General features: G+C 62.9%; 1 protein-coding gene across 6 annotated transcripts in view; it reads left to right on the forward strand.

Moving 5' to 3' along the window:
* The window catches only part of PACS2 (phosphofurin acidic cluster sorting protein 2), a 56,642-nt gene extending 54,250 nt beyond the window's left edge, over positions 1–2,392 (forward strand). For 5 of the 6 annotated variants that reach the window (XM_025443941.3, XM_025443943.3, XM_025443942.3 and 2 more), the window contains 3 exons: positions 280–506; positions 735–848; positions 1,724–2,392. In XM_025443941.3, coding sequence (XP_025299726.1) covers positions 280–506; positions 735–848; positions 1,724–1,842 — 460 coding nt within the window. In that variant the 3' untranslated portion in view covers positions 1,843–2,392. Of the gene's footprint in view, positions 1–279; positions 507–734; positions 849–1,723 lie in introns of those variants that run through there. The other variant, XM_025443946.3, reaches the window with a different exon arrangement.
* The last annotated feature ends 14,781 nt before the right edge of the window (positions 2,393–17,173 follow it).

A 17,173-nucleotide genomic window follows, 5' to 3' on the forward strand; every position in this document is an offset into this window, starting at 1 on the left:
GACGGGGCTGGTTGACCTTGGCCCGCCAGGCTCCAAGGGGTGGCTTGAGGGAGCAGGCGGGGGGCAGTCCCGGGCGCTCCTGGGGGATCTCAGCATCGCGACCGTGCCCACCCACAGGCACAGACTGGGCTGTCCCCGGAGGCCGGGGCTCCCGTGTGCTGGTCAGCTGCCGCAGGCGGTTCCCCGGCGTTGAGCAGCACGGGCGCCAGCTGGCACCTTCTCCCGCCGTGCCAGCCCCCGAGCGAGGACAGAGGAGTGAGGCCCCCTCTGCTTTCGCAGCCAGGGCGTCGGCGCTGAGCTGATGGGGCTGCAGGTGGATTACTGGACGGCAGCGCCGCCTGCAGACAGGAAGAGAGAGGTGGAGAAGAAGGACCTGCCTGCCACCAAAAACACGCTCAAGTGCACCTTCCGGTCTCTCCAGGTCAGCAGGCTGCCCAGCAGTGGCGAGGCCGCGGCCACGCCCACCATGTCCATGACCGTGGTCACGAAGGAGAAGAACAAGAAGGGTGAGGTGGGGGCGGTAGGCTGGCTGTCGGGGTAACGGGAAGGGCGGCCACACAGGCCCCGAGGTCACCACGGGTCAGGGCGCCGCTCCTGACCGTGGCCACGGGCAGTGAGCAGAGGCCGCCTGGGTCGGCGGGAGGGCTGGCGGCCGTGGTCACGGTGGGGGGGGGGGCTCAGGACGGCAGGGCTGCGAGGGCCGTGGCTGAGCCCTGCAGCCCTTTCCTTCCCAGTGATGTTTCTGCCCAAGAAAACCAAGGACAAGGACGTGGAGTCCAAGAGCCAGTGCATCGAGGGCATCAGCCGCCTCATCTGCACAGCCAAGCACCAGCAGAACATGCTGAGGGGTGAGCACCTCGGGGGGGCTCCCGGGACTCCTGGGAGGTCACCTGTCTAGATGTGCTTCCTTCAGCGGGGGGCCGTGGGGAGCTGGGTCCCTGACCCCAGTCCCCGGTGCTTCTGTCTAAAGTACAAAAGGAAACCAGAGGAAGCTGGAGTGCTTTTCAGAATTCCCGTCTGGGAACACTTTTGCTCTGCTACAAAATGCACATACGTAGTCGAAGCTCCGAACCTGTGTGGATAAAGCGCTCATACCAGAGGGACAGCTTTTTAATTTTTGAGAAATGATTTCTGAGTCTTTCTCATTCCTTTTTTTTTTTTTTTTTAAGATTTTATTTATTTGTTCATGGGAGACACAAGGGGAGAGAGGCAGAGACACAGGCAGAGGGAGAAGCAGGCTCCCTGCAGGGACCCTGATTTGGGGACTCGAACCCGGGACCCCAGGATCACACCGAGCCAAAGGCAGGCGTTCAACCGCTGAGCCACCCAGGCGTCCCTCTTTTCTGTTCTTTTAAGATTGATTTGTGTGTCTCAGATTTTTTATACAAGATATTTTACAACCAATTAATTCAGAACATGGAGCCCCAAACACTTGTCTTCTTCGTGAGTTTGAGCCTGGTGACCACTGCAGTCAAGAACCGCTCCACCTTCCTCTGTTGCTTTTCTGGTTTAAGTGGAGGGTGTCTGAACGCAGTCGCCAGGCCCCTGCTGGGGTGGAGGGGCTGTGGACGAGCAGGTCCCCGGGGCCGGGAGAAGCCAGCCGGCACCGGTGGACTGCCACCGGGTGTCCCCCAGGAGCCCAGGGCCCCGGGGGGTGCTGGGCTCCTCCAGCCCCGTCCTGGGGCCTGGTGGGCAGGCGGGTCAGGCGGTCTTGTCCTCACAGTCCTCATCGACGGCGTGGAGTGGAACGACGTCAAGTTCTTCCAGCTGGCGGCCCAGTGGTCCTCCCACGTCAAGCACTTCCCCATCTGCATCTTCGGACACTCCAAGTCCACCTGCTAGCCCTGCCCCGAAGCCCTGGACGGCGAGCGCCAGGAGGGCCCAGCTGCTTTTCTGTTAACATTTCAGTTTACCACAGAGACCCTTACAAACAAAGAGAAACAGTCTTAAGTATGAATGTGCTCGCGACCTGGAAACTCCTGGGGAGGCTCCCGCCCTCGGAGCCCGCTAACTGCTCTGCTCATTAACCAGACGTGCCGGCGGGGTGGGAGGTCAGGCGGACGGTGCTGAGCTCTGAGGATCATGAAAGGTGTGTTTTGGCCTCAGGACCTCCCGAGCTCCCCAGCAAGAAGGGTCCTCACCTTCGCGTCCTGTCCTTCCTGAAAGCCAGGACTCTGCGTCCTCAGGGAGCTGGGGTCAGGTGGGGTCCGCACAGATCCACGGGCTGCCGGAGGCTGGGGGCCGGCCTCCTGTTGGGGGCGTCCCGAGCAGACCAGGGAGGCCGGCAGCCAGGCTGGGCCCAGCCGCCCACCAGCCGGGAGATGCCCCAGCACCGCCCACTCGTGGTTCCCAATAAACTCCAGCCTCGCGGGGCAGCGGAGGTTTTATAGTAGCAGATATTTTTAATGCTTTTAAATACACGTTAAAATGTAGCTGCCAAACAGACACTGCTCTTCTGACGTCCCAGCGGCCCCCCGGGGCTGGGGAGAGCCAGCCAGCGCTGCCCCCGCGACCCGGCCCTCCACCCCCCTCACCCCGTGCCGCCCGCACTTCGCTTCCTCCGCCAGTTGTCCCCGCCCCAGACTTAGCAAGCACAGCGGCCCGCGGCCGGCCCAGCGCACTCGGCCTCCGCCGTCCACCTGCTGCCTGGGCAGCCCGACCGCAGGCGCCAGGCGCAGAGGGATCCTGAAGAGGCAGGGAGCTCTCACCTCTTGGGGCCAAGCTCCCTAGAGCGAGGTTTTGGGTGTGGATCCCACCCTGGGTGGCAGCGTCACCCCCGCCTTGCAGCAGGAGACAGTCTGGCCCAGTCCCGCTGCTCCCCCCACAAGCACGTGCCCCCACTCTGCACAGAAAGAGCCCACCAGTTCCCATCCTTTGGCAGGTGTGGCCCCGGGACTGAAGCCCACCCAGGGGGCCATCCAGGCTGCGCTCAGAGCACCGCGCCCAGTGCAGGGCAGGTTGCGGCCGCTCCCATTCTTCCAGAGGACAGGTCTGACCCCGGGGCGGTGAGAGACGGCCCGCTTTCTCACCTGTGACCCACCTGTGTACTTCTGTCCCCAAGGCTGTTAAGGGTCGGAGGGTCCTGGCCGGTGGCCCTGGGCTGGTTGGGGAACAGGAGGACCCGGGCCTGACCTCGTGTATGGCCCTGCCTCAGGGATGCCTGTGGGCAGAGGCCCTTCCCCGTGAGGGTCTGGACTCCTCCCCTGACAGCAGCTGGGCCAGAACCGGCTTGGAAGGACGGGGTGGGGACAAGGCGGCTGAGCCTCACGCCGCAGGAGCCCGTGTGGTGTCCACCCGCAGCCGCCCCCCAGAAGCAGGCCCTGGGACCCCGAGCCTCCCGGCCCCGTCCCCGCTGCTCCTCAGGGTTTCTTCCCAAAGAGTCCTACTCAGCAGGGAGGAGGGGCAGGGGAGGCTCCTGACTCCGCTTTCCAGCCGCAGGACTGACTACGGAAGGGACCAAGGGGGCAGCAGCCGCGTCCACCTGCCCCGCCCCCACCTCCGTCCACTTCCCTGGCTACGGCCTCCTGCCCGCGGGGGACGCACAGCACCTGCGCCGGCCCGGGGCGCCGGAGCCCAGCCGCGGTCTGTCTGTTCCCAAGTGCCCCGGGGCCCCCCCGCCGCACTGTCCGAGGCCCAGGAGCTCGTGCGCACAGCCTCGGAGACCTGGGCTGCGCTGGCCCGGGCCTCGGCTTCCCCAAGGCTGAGCAGGCGGCACGTCCTCCTGCCCACCTCCGGGCTGCAGAGGACCCACGTGGAAGCACCTGTCCCTCCGGGGAAGGCGGCGCAGGCGAGAGACGTGAGAGCCGGGGGTGCTGAGCCGGTGCCGCCGCCGCCGCCGCCGCCGCCAGCACGTGCGGGGCTGGGGGTCAAGGGTTCCCGCCCTGGGCCACCGGGGGAACCGGGGCTCGCAGGCCGCGCCCCCCATGCGGTCCCCGGGGCCGGGCCTCCTGCGGCTGTGCGGCCAGTGCGAGTCCGGGCCTCGCCGCAGCTCCGGGGGTGGCCGAGGTCGGCCGTGAGCGCCGCGCGACCCGCGGACGGGACGACCGGGCTCCCTCGGTCCGCGCTGTCCCGGAGCGGATTCCCCGCTAGGGCTCGGCTCGGCTCCGCTCTGTCCTCGCCCGGGGCCCTGGTCGGTGTACGCGGCCTCTTGGGGCGCAGACGGACCCGTCACGCGCGGGACCGCGGGGGCTGCCGAGGTGCTGAGCGACACCCGGAAACCTGGGGCGCCCGGGCCCTCCCCGTCCCGCCGCGTCGTTCCTCCGGGCGCCGCCCCGCGCCCCCGCCGCCTCCCGGGGACAGCGTCGGGCCGGGGTACCGGGGGCGGGGGGCGGGGCCCGCAGGACGAGCGTCCGGGCCCGGCCGAGGCCCCGCGAGGACAGCCCCGGGGGCGGCGCCGGGTCACAATCCCCGCGGGCCTGGGACGCAGGCCACGCCCCGGGCGGCGGGGGGAGGGGCCGCGCGCGGCGCAGGCGCAGAGCGGGCCGGAAGCGGAAGCGGCGGGGCGGGGCGGGGCGGGGACGGCCGCGGCGGAACTTCCGCCGGGCTGGGGCCCGCCCCCTGGGGGCTCCCGCAGCGCTGTGGGCCCCGCCCCGCCCCGCCCCGCCCCGCCCCGCCCCCGCGGCCCCCGCCCGCCTTCCGCCCGGTGCCTGGATCCCTGCGAGCGGACCCGCGAGGGCCGGGGGCGGCGGCGGGGCCCGTGGGGCGTGGCCCGCGCGGCGCGGCTGAGGTCACAGGGGGGCCCGGGGCCTTGGCTCTGCGGCGGCCCTGGGCGGGGGCGCGCGGCGGGGCTGCAGCCGGGCTGGGGGCCGCGGAGGGGGCCGCGGAGGGGGCGGGGGGCCGGGGCCGGGGCCGCGGAGGGGGCGGGGGCGGGGCGCCGGCTGCCGGCGGGTCCCGCTGCCCCGGGGGCCCGGGAGGACAGGGGCGGCCGGGAGCCGTGGCCGGACGCGCCCCGGGTGAGGAGCCGGCGCCGCGGCGGGAGCCCGGGCAGCGCCGCCGTCGGAGCCCCGCGGGGTCCCGGGCCCGGAGCGCGGGGCGGCGGCCGCAGACTCAGGACTGGGTAAGCGGGGGCGGGGCGGGGCGGGGCGCCTCAGGCTGGGCGGCCCCGGAGCACCCCCCCCGCCGCGCGGGCCCGCGGACGAGGGCGCGGACAGCCCGGGGGCGCCCCGGGAGCCAGGAGGCCGGAGCCCAGGACCGGGCGCGGCGCCCCGCGGGGAAGGCCCAGAGCCGGGCGGGTGCGAGCGCCGGGGCCAGCGTGGCGCGGGGGCCTGTCCCGCGGGCGCCAGACACGTGCGTGCAGGGCCGCTGGGCCGGACGGCGCGACCCGGGGGCGGGGGCGGGGGCGGGACGGGAGCAGGCGCGCGCTGCCCACCGAGGGCCCCGGGGACCGGGGAGCCCCAGCTCGCGGGGGGGCCGCGGGGAGGGATTTGGGGGGCCCGGGAGGAAAGTGCTGACCCCTGTGTGCGGACGGCCCGCCCCGGGTTTGGGGCCGCCACTCCCTGCTGCCCCCTGGCCCTCGCTCCGTCTGTCTTGCCCGGTGTCCTTCCTCCCTCCGCTCCTTAGGGTGCGCGGCTGCTCCCGCGGGCTTCGCCTCCCAGGGAAGCTCCAGCCTGCCCGAGGGAGCCGCACCGCCCGTCTGTCCCCCAGCCCCGCGTCCCAAGCCCGCAAGAGCTCCGTTCCCGTGCAGCGTTCAGCTCGGCCGTCACCGCACGTAGTGAGGACAGGTGCTCGCCCAAGGGTAGCGACCTCAGGCTGAGGCCGGGTGCAAGGAGACCTCCCCCGGGGAGCATCTGCAGACATGCAGCCTCCGGCCAACGGCTGGGCAAGCGTGTGCACGTCTGCCTTGTGGGCCTCTCGCCGCAATGACCACGGAAGGCTCATAAGAAGGCCAGGACCCACGGAGCGGAAGAGGGTGGGAGGGCTGGCCAGCGGGAGTTCTACTGGGTGATCCCACTGGGCGGAGCCAGGCCGCTCTTAGTTGCGTGTGGGAGGCAGCAGGAGCGGGCTGCCCCCGAGCCCCCGAGCCCCCGAGCCCCAGGCCGCACGTGTTGCCAATGGTTTTGGTGCCCCGCTGCACCCTAGCTAACAGCCAAGGGTGCCGCACCTTTGAAGAAAACCTCTATCATGAAGACAACGTTTGCACATCCCGTACTTCATAAGGGATTACTGTCCAGAATGCAGAGAGGACTAAAATAAAACAACCACCACCTGAGAAAAAACGGGCAGAAGGCTTGAACAGACTCTTCTCCAGGTGTATCAGTGGCCGGCAGGTGTATGAGAAGATGCCCTGCCTCACCGGTCCTAGGGCAACGGCGATCAAAACCACAGCAGAAGAAAGAAGAAAGAAGAAGAAAACTTCTATCATGAAGGAGAGCAAAACAGCAAGGAAAGCAAAAGGAATCAGAACCACAGCAGTCCCAGGCAGAACAAGACGGAGCTGCGGGTGTGTCACCATCCTCACGGGACCTGTGCCATCTTGGAAGAATTGTCGCAAGCAGCCAAACGACAGGGATGTGCACACGGTGACAGCAGCACCACGGGTGACATGCAATTGCTCCTGCTCCGTTGCAGGAGAAGGCTCTAGGAGGCATCCACAGCGGAGGGTTTTAGTGAAGACGCTGCACACAACTGCGTGCAAGGCAGTGGCCCGCGTGACTGTAAACAGACTCCAGGAGAGAAACGAGAAAGACCAACTTGGAAACGGGAGTAAGCTTAACAGGAGACAAGCAACCTATTTGAGAGAAACTTTGACAATATTAGTTGACAACAGGAAGAGACACCGGCCCAGAGGGTCCTCCTTAAGTGTTTGACGATTCAGTGTCATCAACAATAAAAATGCTAAATATTTGATAAGCTTTAAAAGATGGTAAATGTCTTTCTCTTTGTCAGCAAGCTGAACTGGCAAAACAAAAATAAATATAGGTCCAGTCCTAACAGGTGTGAATTCATGGCACAGAGCTCCAGTGAGCAAAGCGACAGAGCCCTGGCGTGTGATGCGTGGATACCGGGACTGAAGAGCGAGTCTGGAAGTTGACCCAAATGCCGACAGACACCGGGTGTAGGATGCAGCTGGCATCTCAGATCAGTGGGGAAGGTGGAGTTTATGGTAAACCGTGCTGGGCGGCGGTGTAGCTATCTAGAAGCCGTCATTGAACACCAGGACGAACTCCAGATGCCTGGGGCAGCCTTTCTGACCTAGCCTCAGTCCAGAAGCCATGAAAGAAGAGACGGTTACGTGCAACCACGTGTGGAAAACCAACAAAACTTTTAGGGAGGCAAAATACACACCACTCGCAGAGTTAGAGCTGACCAGCGCACCGAGACGCTCCGGGAGGGTGGGGGGCCATCCTGTCTGCGCTTGCTGGGAACACGGGGTTTGCACGTGCAAAAGGATGAAGTTGAACTCCTAGTGCCACATACATAAGTTAACTCAAAGTGGATCAAAGACAGGAGGCTACAAAATGGGCAGCCCGGGTGGCGCAGCGGTTTAGCGCTGCCTTCAGCCCAGGGCGTGATCCTGGAGACCCGGGATCGAGTCCCGCATCCAGCTCCCTGCATGGAGCCTGCTTCTCCCTCTGCCTGTGTCCCTGCCCCTCTCTCTCTCTCTCTCTCTCTCTCTCTGGATCTGTGTCTCTCATGAATGAATAAATAAAAATTAAAAAAAAAAGACTGTAAAATTCCTACAAGAAAACCCAGGGGAAAGCTTCGTGACACTGGATTCGCAGTGATTTCGTGGATGATACCCAACAGCCCCAGCGGCAAAAGTGAAAATAGGTAAATTAGGGTTCGTCAAGTCCCCAGAGTGAAAAGCCAACCTGCGGAATGACAGACAACGTTTGCACATCACGTACCTGGTAAGGGATTACTGTCCAGAATGCAGAGGGGACTAAAACAAAACAACCACCACCTGAGAAAAAACGGGCAGAGGGCTTGAACAGACTCTTCTCCAGGTGTATCAGTGGCCGGCAGGTGTATGAGAAGATGCCCCGCCTCACCGGTCCTAGGGCAACGGTGATCAAAACCACAGCGGAAACCGCTTCACTCCCGTTGGGGTAGCTACTGATAAAAAAAAGAAAAAAAGGACTGGCAGGGATGTGGAGAGATCGGAACCCCGTGCAGCGCTGGCGGCCGTGCAACGTAGGGCAGTGATTGTGGGGAACGGCACGGAGTTGCCGAAAACACTACCCTGGAATCACCGGGCGGTCGGCGATTCCACGTCTGGGCTCGTGCGAGCTCTCCTCTCGTGCAGGGGCTCAAGCGGGTGGGCGCACGCCCGTGTGAGCAGCAGCATTGTGCACAATGCCCGCAGTGCAAGCAGCCGGGGCCCCGCGAGGGATGAGTGTGGTGTGTGCCCCATCGGAGCCGGGCTTAGGCCGAGAAAAGGAAGTTCCGACAGGTTACGACGCGGGTGGACCTTCGGGGCGTGACGCTCGGTGAGGTCAGCGGGTCGCAGAAGGACGCACACTGTAAGGCGCCCCACGCGAGGTCCCCAGGGTGCTCAGACTCCCGTGGGCAGAACATACAACAGGGGCAGGGGCTGAGGAGGGGGTGGGGACTTGGTGTTTAACGAGGACAGCGTTTCCATTTGGGAAGACGGCGTTCTGGAGACGGACGGTGCCGGCAGCTGCCCAGTGTGCTTAACGACACTGAACCGTACGCCTTAAGATGGTGAGATTTATGTGCAGTTTGGTACATGTGAAAGTGTAAAAAAGAGAAGAGAAAAGAAGGGGAGACGTCACTTGGGGACGTCCCTGTGGGAAACGGGGCGGAGCTGCTGCCCGTCCCGGAAGGCAGGTGCTGGCAGATGCTGTCGTGTCGCAAGGGATCAGCTGGGGACACAGCTCCGGGATGTCCGTACGGAGCAGGCGGGCGTGAACACCAAGCACAGGGCACAGAGGGGGACACGTGCCTCCTACAAGCGCTGGAAGCTTGGGAGGGAGACTGAGCCAGGCGGCCGCAGGCCCCGGAGCCCCAGCAGCGGACCCGCCGGGCTCGGGCCAGTCTGAAGTGGACCCCCTGGGGCGCGCAGGCCAGCTGGTCGCACTGACAACGGAGGGCACCGTGAGCTGTCCCCAGCCAGCCCCTCCCTGCCCTGACACCCAGCACCTGACAGGCGCCAGCGATGGGGGCAGAGAGCCGCGGGGGTCGTGCGGGGACACACCGGCGAAGCCACGGTCGTCGGGGAGCTCAGCTGGCCGCGCAGAGTAAAGACTTTGGTGCCCGCGGTGTCCGTGAAATGAAGCTTGGCCGGCACCCCCGGCGGTGGCTGCTGGTGGCAGGACAGCGACAGCGTGACCCCTGCTGGGAGCACCTGGACCCGCTGGGAAGCGTGCGCGTGAGAAGCAAGTGCAGGACCGCCGCACCCCAGCGCAGCCGGAAGCCTGGGGGGCCCTCCTGCCACTGGCAGCCCCACAGCACGGGCTGCAGGGACACCCCCGGACGTGGTTCCCGGAGGCCCGGGGCCGCGGCGAGGATGCAGATACCTGAGGCGCAAAGTCACCGTGATGCCATGAGAACCAGACTCCCGATCCCGGAGCGTTTACGCGCTTTTCTCAGAAGAAAACAACCAAGTGACAAAATGAAGAAGAAAAATAGCGGGTTTGAGGAGCACAGTTAACACGTCTGACTTACAGGGTCCCCGAACATTGAGCGCAGCGAGCGGAGAGTCGCTTTTTCTTTCCATTGTCGCTCCGGAAGCCCCGGAACTTGGCAAGAGGATCTGAGACGCAGACGCTCTGGGACCGAGCCCCAGAGAGGCGGGAGCAACCCAGGAGGAAAGTGGGGGACAGCAGGGGGCCGGTGGTGACGGTCGCAGCCGCCCCTCCGCTGACACCGCCTCCAGCAGGCCTGCCCCGCCCGGGAGCTAGAGCAACAGCTGGCACCCCGCGGAGCTGGCACCCCGCGGAACGGCTGGCACCCGCCGAACGGAGCAGGGACTCGGAGGGCGGGGCGCGGGGAGCAGGAGGCCTCCAGAGCATCACGGGGAAACCCCAGGAAATGGGGGAACACGTGCCTCCCCGTAACTTGGGAAGGATTCTGGTTTGTACACAGAAACGTTCAGAAAATCATGAAGAGCTGTTCACGGACGGAGCAGGATCGCGACGCCCGGTCGGAGGGCTCGAGTCTGCAGCTGCGGGAACCGCCGGAGAAATGGAAGAGAAAGGCGGGGAAGTGGGAGAAAAGACGAGAAACAGGAGCTGTGCGGAGAGACCACGCGCGGCCGGGCAGCGACAGCCGTGAGATGTCACGGGCTCACTAAGCGGGTGAAAGGCGACCGTCTGAACCTGTATCACTAGAATTATTTTTTTAAAGAAGATTTCGTGGGGATCCCTGGGGGGCTCAGCGGTTGAGTGCCGCCTTCGGCCCAGGGCGCGATCCTGGGGTCCCGGGATCGAGTCCTGCGTCGGGCACCCTGCATGGAGCCTGCTTCTCCCTCTGCCTGGGTCTCTGCCTCTCTCTGTGTGTCTTCCATGAATAAATAAATAAAATGTTTTAAAAATAAGTAAAGAAGATTTCATTAATTTTATTGTAGAGAGAGGGAGAAAGAGACCGGGGAAGGGGCAGAAGGCGAGGGAGAGAGCACCCCAAGCAGGCGCCACACCCGACCCCGAGCCGACCAGGGTTCAGGCTCATGACCGTGAGGTCACGACAAGGGTCAGAGGGCCACCTGACTGAGCCAGCAGGCGCCCACCCCCATTAACTTAAACACCTCAAGACACGGATGACAAGGACGGAAACTTCTCTACAGTGGTCCCAGAAACCCCTAAGTGAAGAGCTTGGGGCGGGCCCTGCCCAGCGATGAGGACTCAAGTCCTCCCGTTCGCCCTGACAGCGGTGCCGGGACAGGAGGAGGGGGAAGCGCGGTGCCAGGCCAAGTGTGGCACAGACTGCGGGTTCCCGAGGGCGTGAGCAGCGTGTACAGCTAGACTGTCCCCGGGACCCCCGGAGGGCAGGGACTCGGCCCTCCTCAGCTCCGCTCCCAGGGTCGACGGCGGTGCCTGGCACATCAGGGGCGCAGTGAAGATACGGGGTTGAGGAAGTGCGTGAATGTGAGGAAAACCGTACCCCGAGGACAAAGGAATTTAGAAATCCAAAAATATATAAAAAATTAAAAAGAAATCCATTTAATAAAATTCTCTGCGTTAACAAAGGAGGAAGACCACGTGATTATCTCCATAGATGTTGAAAAATACCGTTAATAAATTCTGGTGTCCTTCCTTAAACACAAAAGCCTATCGATTCTTTTTCCTTTTTTTGTTTTTACTTGAAGCAGAATTAACCCAGTGGAAACCCGTTGATTCTGAGTAAGGCGGGGAGTGATGGGCGTTTCTGTGACCCGGTCAAGGGAGGACCCAGAGCCGCACAGGGCCTCCGCGGGAGCTGCTGGCAGGTTGCACGTCGCCATGACGATGAGCACCGGACACCCGAGGCCCTGCGGTCGTCGGGGAGGATGAAATGAGCTATAAATACCTGCAAAGAAGGCCTGAAACGTCACTATTTGCAGCTAACCCATTGTCTGCCTGGAAACCCCACGCGGGCCAGGTGAGGAACAGGACCGCTGGCACAGAGGAAGGCTGCGGCTGATGACCTCCCTTTAACACTAATAGTCAGGGGGCGCCCGGGCGGCTCAGCGATTGAGCACCTGCCTTCTGCTCAGGGTGTGACCCCGGGTCCTGGGATCGAGTCCTGTGTCGAGCCTGCTTCTCCCTCTGCCCTCATCTCTGCCTCTCTCTGTGCGTCTCCTGAATGAATAAAGAAAATCTTTAAAATGAAATAAAACACTGCCTCTCTCTCTCTCTCTCTGTCTCTCTGAATAAAAACAAAACAAAAAACAAACAAACAAAACCATGAAAAAAGGGCAGCCCTGGTGGCGCAGTGGTTTAGCGCCGCCTGCAGCCTGGGGTGTGATTCTGGAGACCCGGGATGGAGTCCCACGTCGGGCTCCCTGCATGGAGCCTGCTTCTCCCTCTGCCTGTGCCTCTGCCTCTCTCTCTCTCTCTCTCTCAATAAAAACAAAACAAAACAAAAATAATTAAAAAAAAATAAAATGAAATAAAACACTGCCTCTCTCTCTCTCTCTCTCTCTGAATAAAAACAAAACAAAAAGTAAAATGAAATAAAACAAAACTAAATAGTTTCTCCATACACTGGAAACCAATCGGAAAACGTAGTGGGAGGAAAGGGTCTGGTTTCCTTTATTTTTATTTTTTCTTTCCTTTTTGTGATCTATTCCCTTTGACACCGGAAGCTGCAAAGTCCTTAAGAATGAGTGTGTCCCTGTGAAGAGCACTGTGACATGCGACCGAGGACCACAGACGACACCTAATGGAAAGCTACACCATCTTTCTTTTTTTTTTTTAAGTTGCATTTATTTATTTGAGAGAGAGCGCGCACGGCGGGGAGGGGCAGAGGGAGGAGAAGCAGACGCCCCGCGGAGCAGGGAGCCCACGTGGGGCTCGATCCCAGGGCCCTGGGTCACGACCTGAGCCGAAGGCAGACGCTTCACCTTCTGAGCCCCCCGGGCGCCCAAAGCGATACCATCATATTTGATGGGAAGATTTAATGTTCTAAATCTGCCAGATTTTTCCCCCAAGTATCTTAATCAGTGCAACACCAATTTATTTTAAATTTTTCATTAACGTTGAAAATTTTATCCTAAATGTGCATAATGTCTCCGCTGGCATATCTGTCGCCACATGACACATGTCCCCGAGACTTAGCAGCTTAAAACAATGGTAAATATGCTTGTCCCGGCGTCTGTAGGTCCGGAATGTGGGAGCTGCTTAGCTGCGTGGCTGTGGCTCAGGGTCTGCGGGGTTACAGTCACGACGTCAGAGCTGCAGTCCTCGGCGAGGCCAACGGGGCCGGAGAACCCGCGTCCCCCGCGGCGCACTCGCATGCCTGGCAAGTCGGTGGGTGCCGGGCGTGGGCAGGGGCCTCGCTCCTCCCGCGGGGCTGCAGGAGTCCTCCGGTCCTGCCGCTGACTTCCCCCCGAGCCAGCGCTTGGGGACGCGGCAGGAGGGGGCCGCAGTGTCCGAGGACAGCCTTGGACCCCCGCTCCTCGTTACCGCACCACCCCGTTGGTTCCGAGGGTCAGCGCCGTGTGACGTGGGAGGGGAGGGCACCAGGAGACACGAGTCCCTGGATGTCCCCGCAGCCGCAGGTCCGGCAGGCCCAGAGCTGGAGCAGCGGGAGGAATGTGTCCCCAGAACCATCCCAGTGACGCTGCAGGGCAGCAGAGGCAAAGAGGGAAGACAGAGGCCTGAGAGGAGCGGCAGAGAGCCTGACTACGACAGGACCCCCATGCGGCGGGCACAACCGTCCACCTGGACTTCCACGCCCAGCAAAAACGATCTTTTAAGGAGACGGAAATATAGGGGCGCCCGGTGGGGTGGCTCCGTCGGTGAGGCCTCGGCCTCGGGCTCAGGGCGTGATCCTGGGGTCCTGGGACGGAGGCTGCATCTCCCTCTCCCTCTGCCCCCCTTGCCCCCGACCGCTCGTGCTCGGCCTCTCAAATAAATAAATAATCTTCCAAAAGAAGAGGGAAAAGTCAAGAAAACGATGCACCACAACAAAACAGAACGAAGCTTTGCCCCAGCAGGACCTCCCCCTCATCACGAAGACGGAGCTCACCCCGGAAGGTGCTCGCAGACAGGAGGGGCCGCAGCAGGGAGAGTGTGGGCAAACGGAAACGAATGCGCGTGGACCAACACGCACACCCACGTGGGCGCGACTGTCGGGACGGGCTCTGGACGTGGAGCTAAGTGTTCACCATCCCCTCCGGTGGCACGAAGGCAGTGGGCACAGTTTTTTGTTTTTTGTTTTTTTTATGATAGTCACAGAGAGAGAGAGAGAGAGAGAGGCAGAGACACAGGCGGAGGGAGAAGCAGGCTCCATGCAGGGAGCCCGACGTGGGACTCGATCCCGGGTCTCCAGGATCGCGCCCCGGGCCAAAGGCAGGCGCCAAACCGCTGCGCCACCCGCAGATCCCGAGCACAGTTGTTAACAGACTTTGGTGAGTCGTTGGCTCACGCGGTGATTACGCCAGGAGACCGGGGAGAGAGAGGCACCTTGAACAAGTGGAGGGGAAGCGGAGCAGAAGAGAGGACGGGTCCAAGAAAGAGGTGTGGACCCAGCAAGACGAAGCCCAAGATCCCACAGCAGGCGTGACCCCGATGGCAGTCGCGTCAGCAGATGCACAGACCCGGCACCCCGCTTACGACGCACCCCCCGGCAGCGCGGGTTCAAACCCACCCAGTCCATCGTCGATATGCGCGTGTGCATGGGGCGAACATGGGACTGGCCCAACGCGTGGGACGGAGACCTCCCACGAACAGCCTCCCCGCCGTTCCTGCCACGCTTTGGGTCTGGAGTTGGAGCACGTGGGTGCCCCTCCACGCTGCAGCAGGCGACCCGGTGGACGTGCGCGTGGGTGCAAGAAGCCAGCGGCACAACGTGTGTGTAGCGGCTTCCTTTATCCAGGGTTCAAAAGCGGGCCTGTGTGCCTGCATCGTAAGGATGTTGTTTGAAGGAATAAAGACTTTTTTGGAAAATTTACTTGGAGATTTTCCTTACTATGAAAGGATCTTGGTTTGGTTGTTTTAAAGATTTTATTTATTTATTCATGAGACCCAGAGAGAGAGGCAGAGACACAGGCAGAGGGAGAAGCAGGCTCCATGCAGGGAGCCCGACGCAGGACTCGATCCCGGGGCCCCAGGATCACGCCCTGGGCTGAAGGCAGACACCCAACGGCTCAGCCACCCAGGCGTCCCTGATTTTCCAGTTTTCTCATGAATTGTTACCCGTTCACCGTATCCTCGTCGTCGGTGCTTCGCCAGTCCTTGCACTGTCAGTGAGCATTCGCTGTAACGATGCTCTAGCGATTTCCTTGATGCACAACCGCGCGCTCTGCTCAGGGGCCTGGGGTCAGCAGGATCTGCGTGTCCTCTGCAGAGGTCCCTCTGGGGACGCCGCACCCACGGCGAGCGGGGAGACCTGAGAGGCGGGCGTGGGGCACACGGGCCTGCTAGAGTGGGTGCTCTGGGAGCCCGCTGCTGACGGGGAACCCCAACCGAGGGACCGCCAGCACCCAGCCTTCCATGCTGACGCCACCGCGCGTCTCAAGAGCTCCGGCTTGTGGCTGGACTGGCCCTTCCCGCACCGCCCTCTTCCCGGTCAGGGGCGCACGTGCCTAGGACACGGGGATCGGGTTCCCGCACCGGCTCTTGGTCGGTGCTGAAGAGTGGGTGCGGGTGCGGGGGACAGCCCAGGTGGCTCAGCAGTTTAGCACGGCCTTCGGCTCAGGGCGTGACCCCAGGGTCCCAGGATCGAGTCCCACGTCGGCCTCCTTGCATGGAGCCTGCCTCTCCCTCTCTCTCTCATTAATGGATAAATAAAAATTAAAAAAAAGAGTTGCGCGGTGCCGCAGTGCCAGCGCTCAGATGCTCGCTGCAGGCGCGGGCGGGGGCAGGTTGCTGGTGGCTCTGCGCTGGGTGCCCCACCCTCGGGGGTCGGGCTGGTCGCTTCCCCCAGAAAGGACCCCTTCCCCCTGGGAGGAGGGGGAGCGCAGCCAGCCCCACGGCTCTTGTGCAGAGCGGCAGAGTGAGCAGAGGGGCTGGGGACTTCTCTGTGGGGGGCGGGGGGCTTACGCCACAGAAACGTGCTGCTCAGAGTCGAGGCTGGAAGCTCAAAATCCGAGTGTCACGGGGCCGCTTCCTTTTCCAGGCCGCGTGGCCAGGATGTGTCCCCTTCCTCCCTGGCTTGTAGACGGCCCCGTTCCCTCCGTGCCCCTCACACCCCGTCCTTCTGTGTGCGTCTCCGGTCCTGCTGTTGCTCGTTACCTTCACTCAGATGGTCCAGCAGCGTTAAGGATATTCACGTCTTTTTTTTTTTTTTTTTAAGATTTTATTTATTTATTCCCGAGAGACACACAGAGAGGCTCCCTGCAGGGAGCCCGATGATGGACTCGATCCCAGGACCGTGGAATCTCACCCTGAGCCCAAGAGGCTCAACCGCTGAGCCCCCCAGATGCCCCGATACGTCTTTGGGCGATGGATCTCCGGAACTTTTATGTTTTGCAAACCTGACGCCGTCGTCATTAAACGCTCACCCGCCCGGCCCGTGGCCCGTCGGCTTCCTGTCCCCGTGAACCTGACTCTCCCAGGGACCTCCTGTGAGTGGAAGCACCCACGGTCTGTCCTTTGGTGACGGGCTTATGTCACTTGGCACCGTGTCCTCAAGGTCCATCGGGGTTTGTTCCTTCTTAGGGCTGAATAATATTCCACGGAGGGGATCCTCCCCCTGGGCTTATGTAGTCACCCAGCGATGGCCGGTCGGGTGTTTCCGCCTCTCGAGTGTGTTGCGAGTCACGCTGCCATGACCCGGGCGTGCGGCATCCCTTTGATGCTTTCAGTTCCCTGCGTAAAGCCCCAGAAGTGGGACTGCTAGCCCGGCGGGACTTCTATTTTTAATTTCTGGAGGAATCTGCGGAGGTTAATCTGCATTTGTCTTCACCGTGTATTTTGAACACGCCCCCTGTGGCGCGGGGACAGTGACTGGCTGCCGTACCCCCAGGCGGTAGCAGGGGGCCTGGGTGCGCTCTGAGGGTCTTTCCCACGCAGCCCCCTGGGAGGTTCCATCTGGGGGCCGGGAGCCCACGGGAGCTGGTGGGACGGCGGCTGCTTCCGGCCTCTCCCACGGTGGCCTCCCTGCAGCCTCCTGCCCGTGCTGGCCACCCTCCCCCACGGGCCCCTTGCCACCTCTTCATGTCCTCCCGGTTCCTGCGGCTTCTTTCCCCTTCACGCCTCCTTAGGTCCGTAAAGAGCCCTGGGGGGCGGTGGCCCACCTCTGCGTCCCCGCCTTCTGAGGCTCTCGCAGGCCACCTCCCGACCCCGACCCCGACCCCGGGTGGGAAGGGCAGGGCCACCGCTGCCAGGACTCCCCCATCAAGGGCCCACTCGGCGCAGGAAAGCGGGCAGGTGGTGGGGCCGCAGCATCCGGCGCAGAGCCGTGCAAAGGCCCGGGGGCGAGCTGGATCTGGGGAGGAGCGAGTGGAGGACACCTCAGAAAGCCCCCGCGCCTCCCCTCGTGTGCAGGGCACAGAGGGTCGGTGGGCGCGGGAGGCAGGCACGCAGGTGGCCACGGCCGAGCCTCCCTGTCCCCGCAGGTGTGCGAGCCT

This window comes from Canis lupus, chromosome 8 (genome assembly GCF_003254725.2).
Source record: "Canis lupus dingo isolate Sandy chromosome 8, ASM325472v2, whole genome shotgun sequence".
In the NCBI taxonomy this organism is placed as follows: Eukaryota; Metazoa; Chordata; class Mammalia; order Carnivora; family Canidae; genus Canis; species Canis lupus.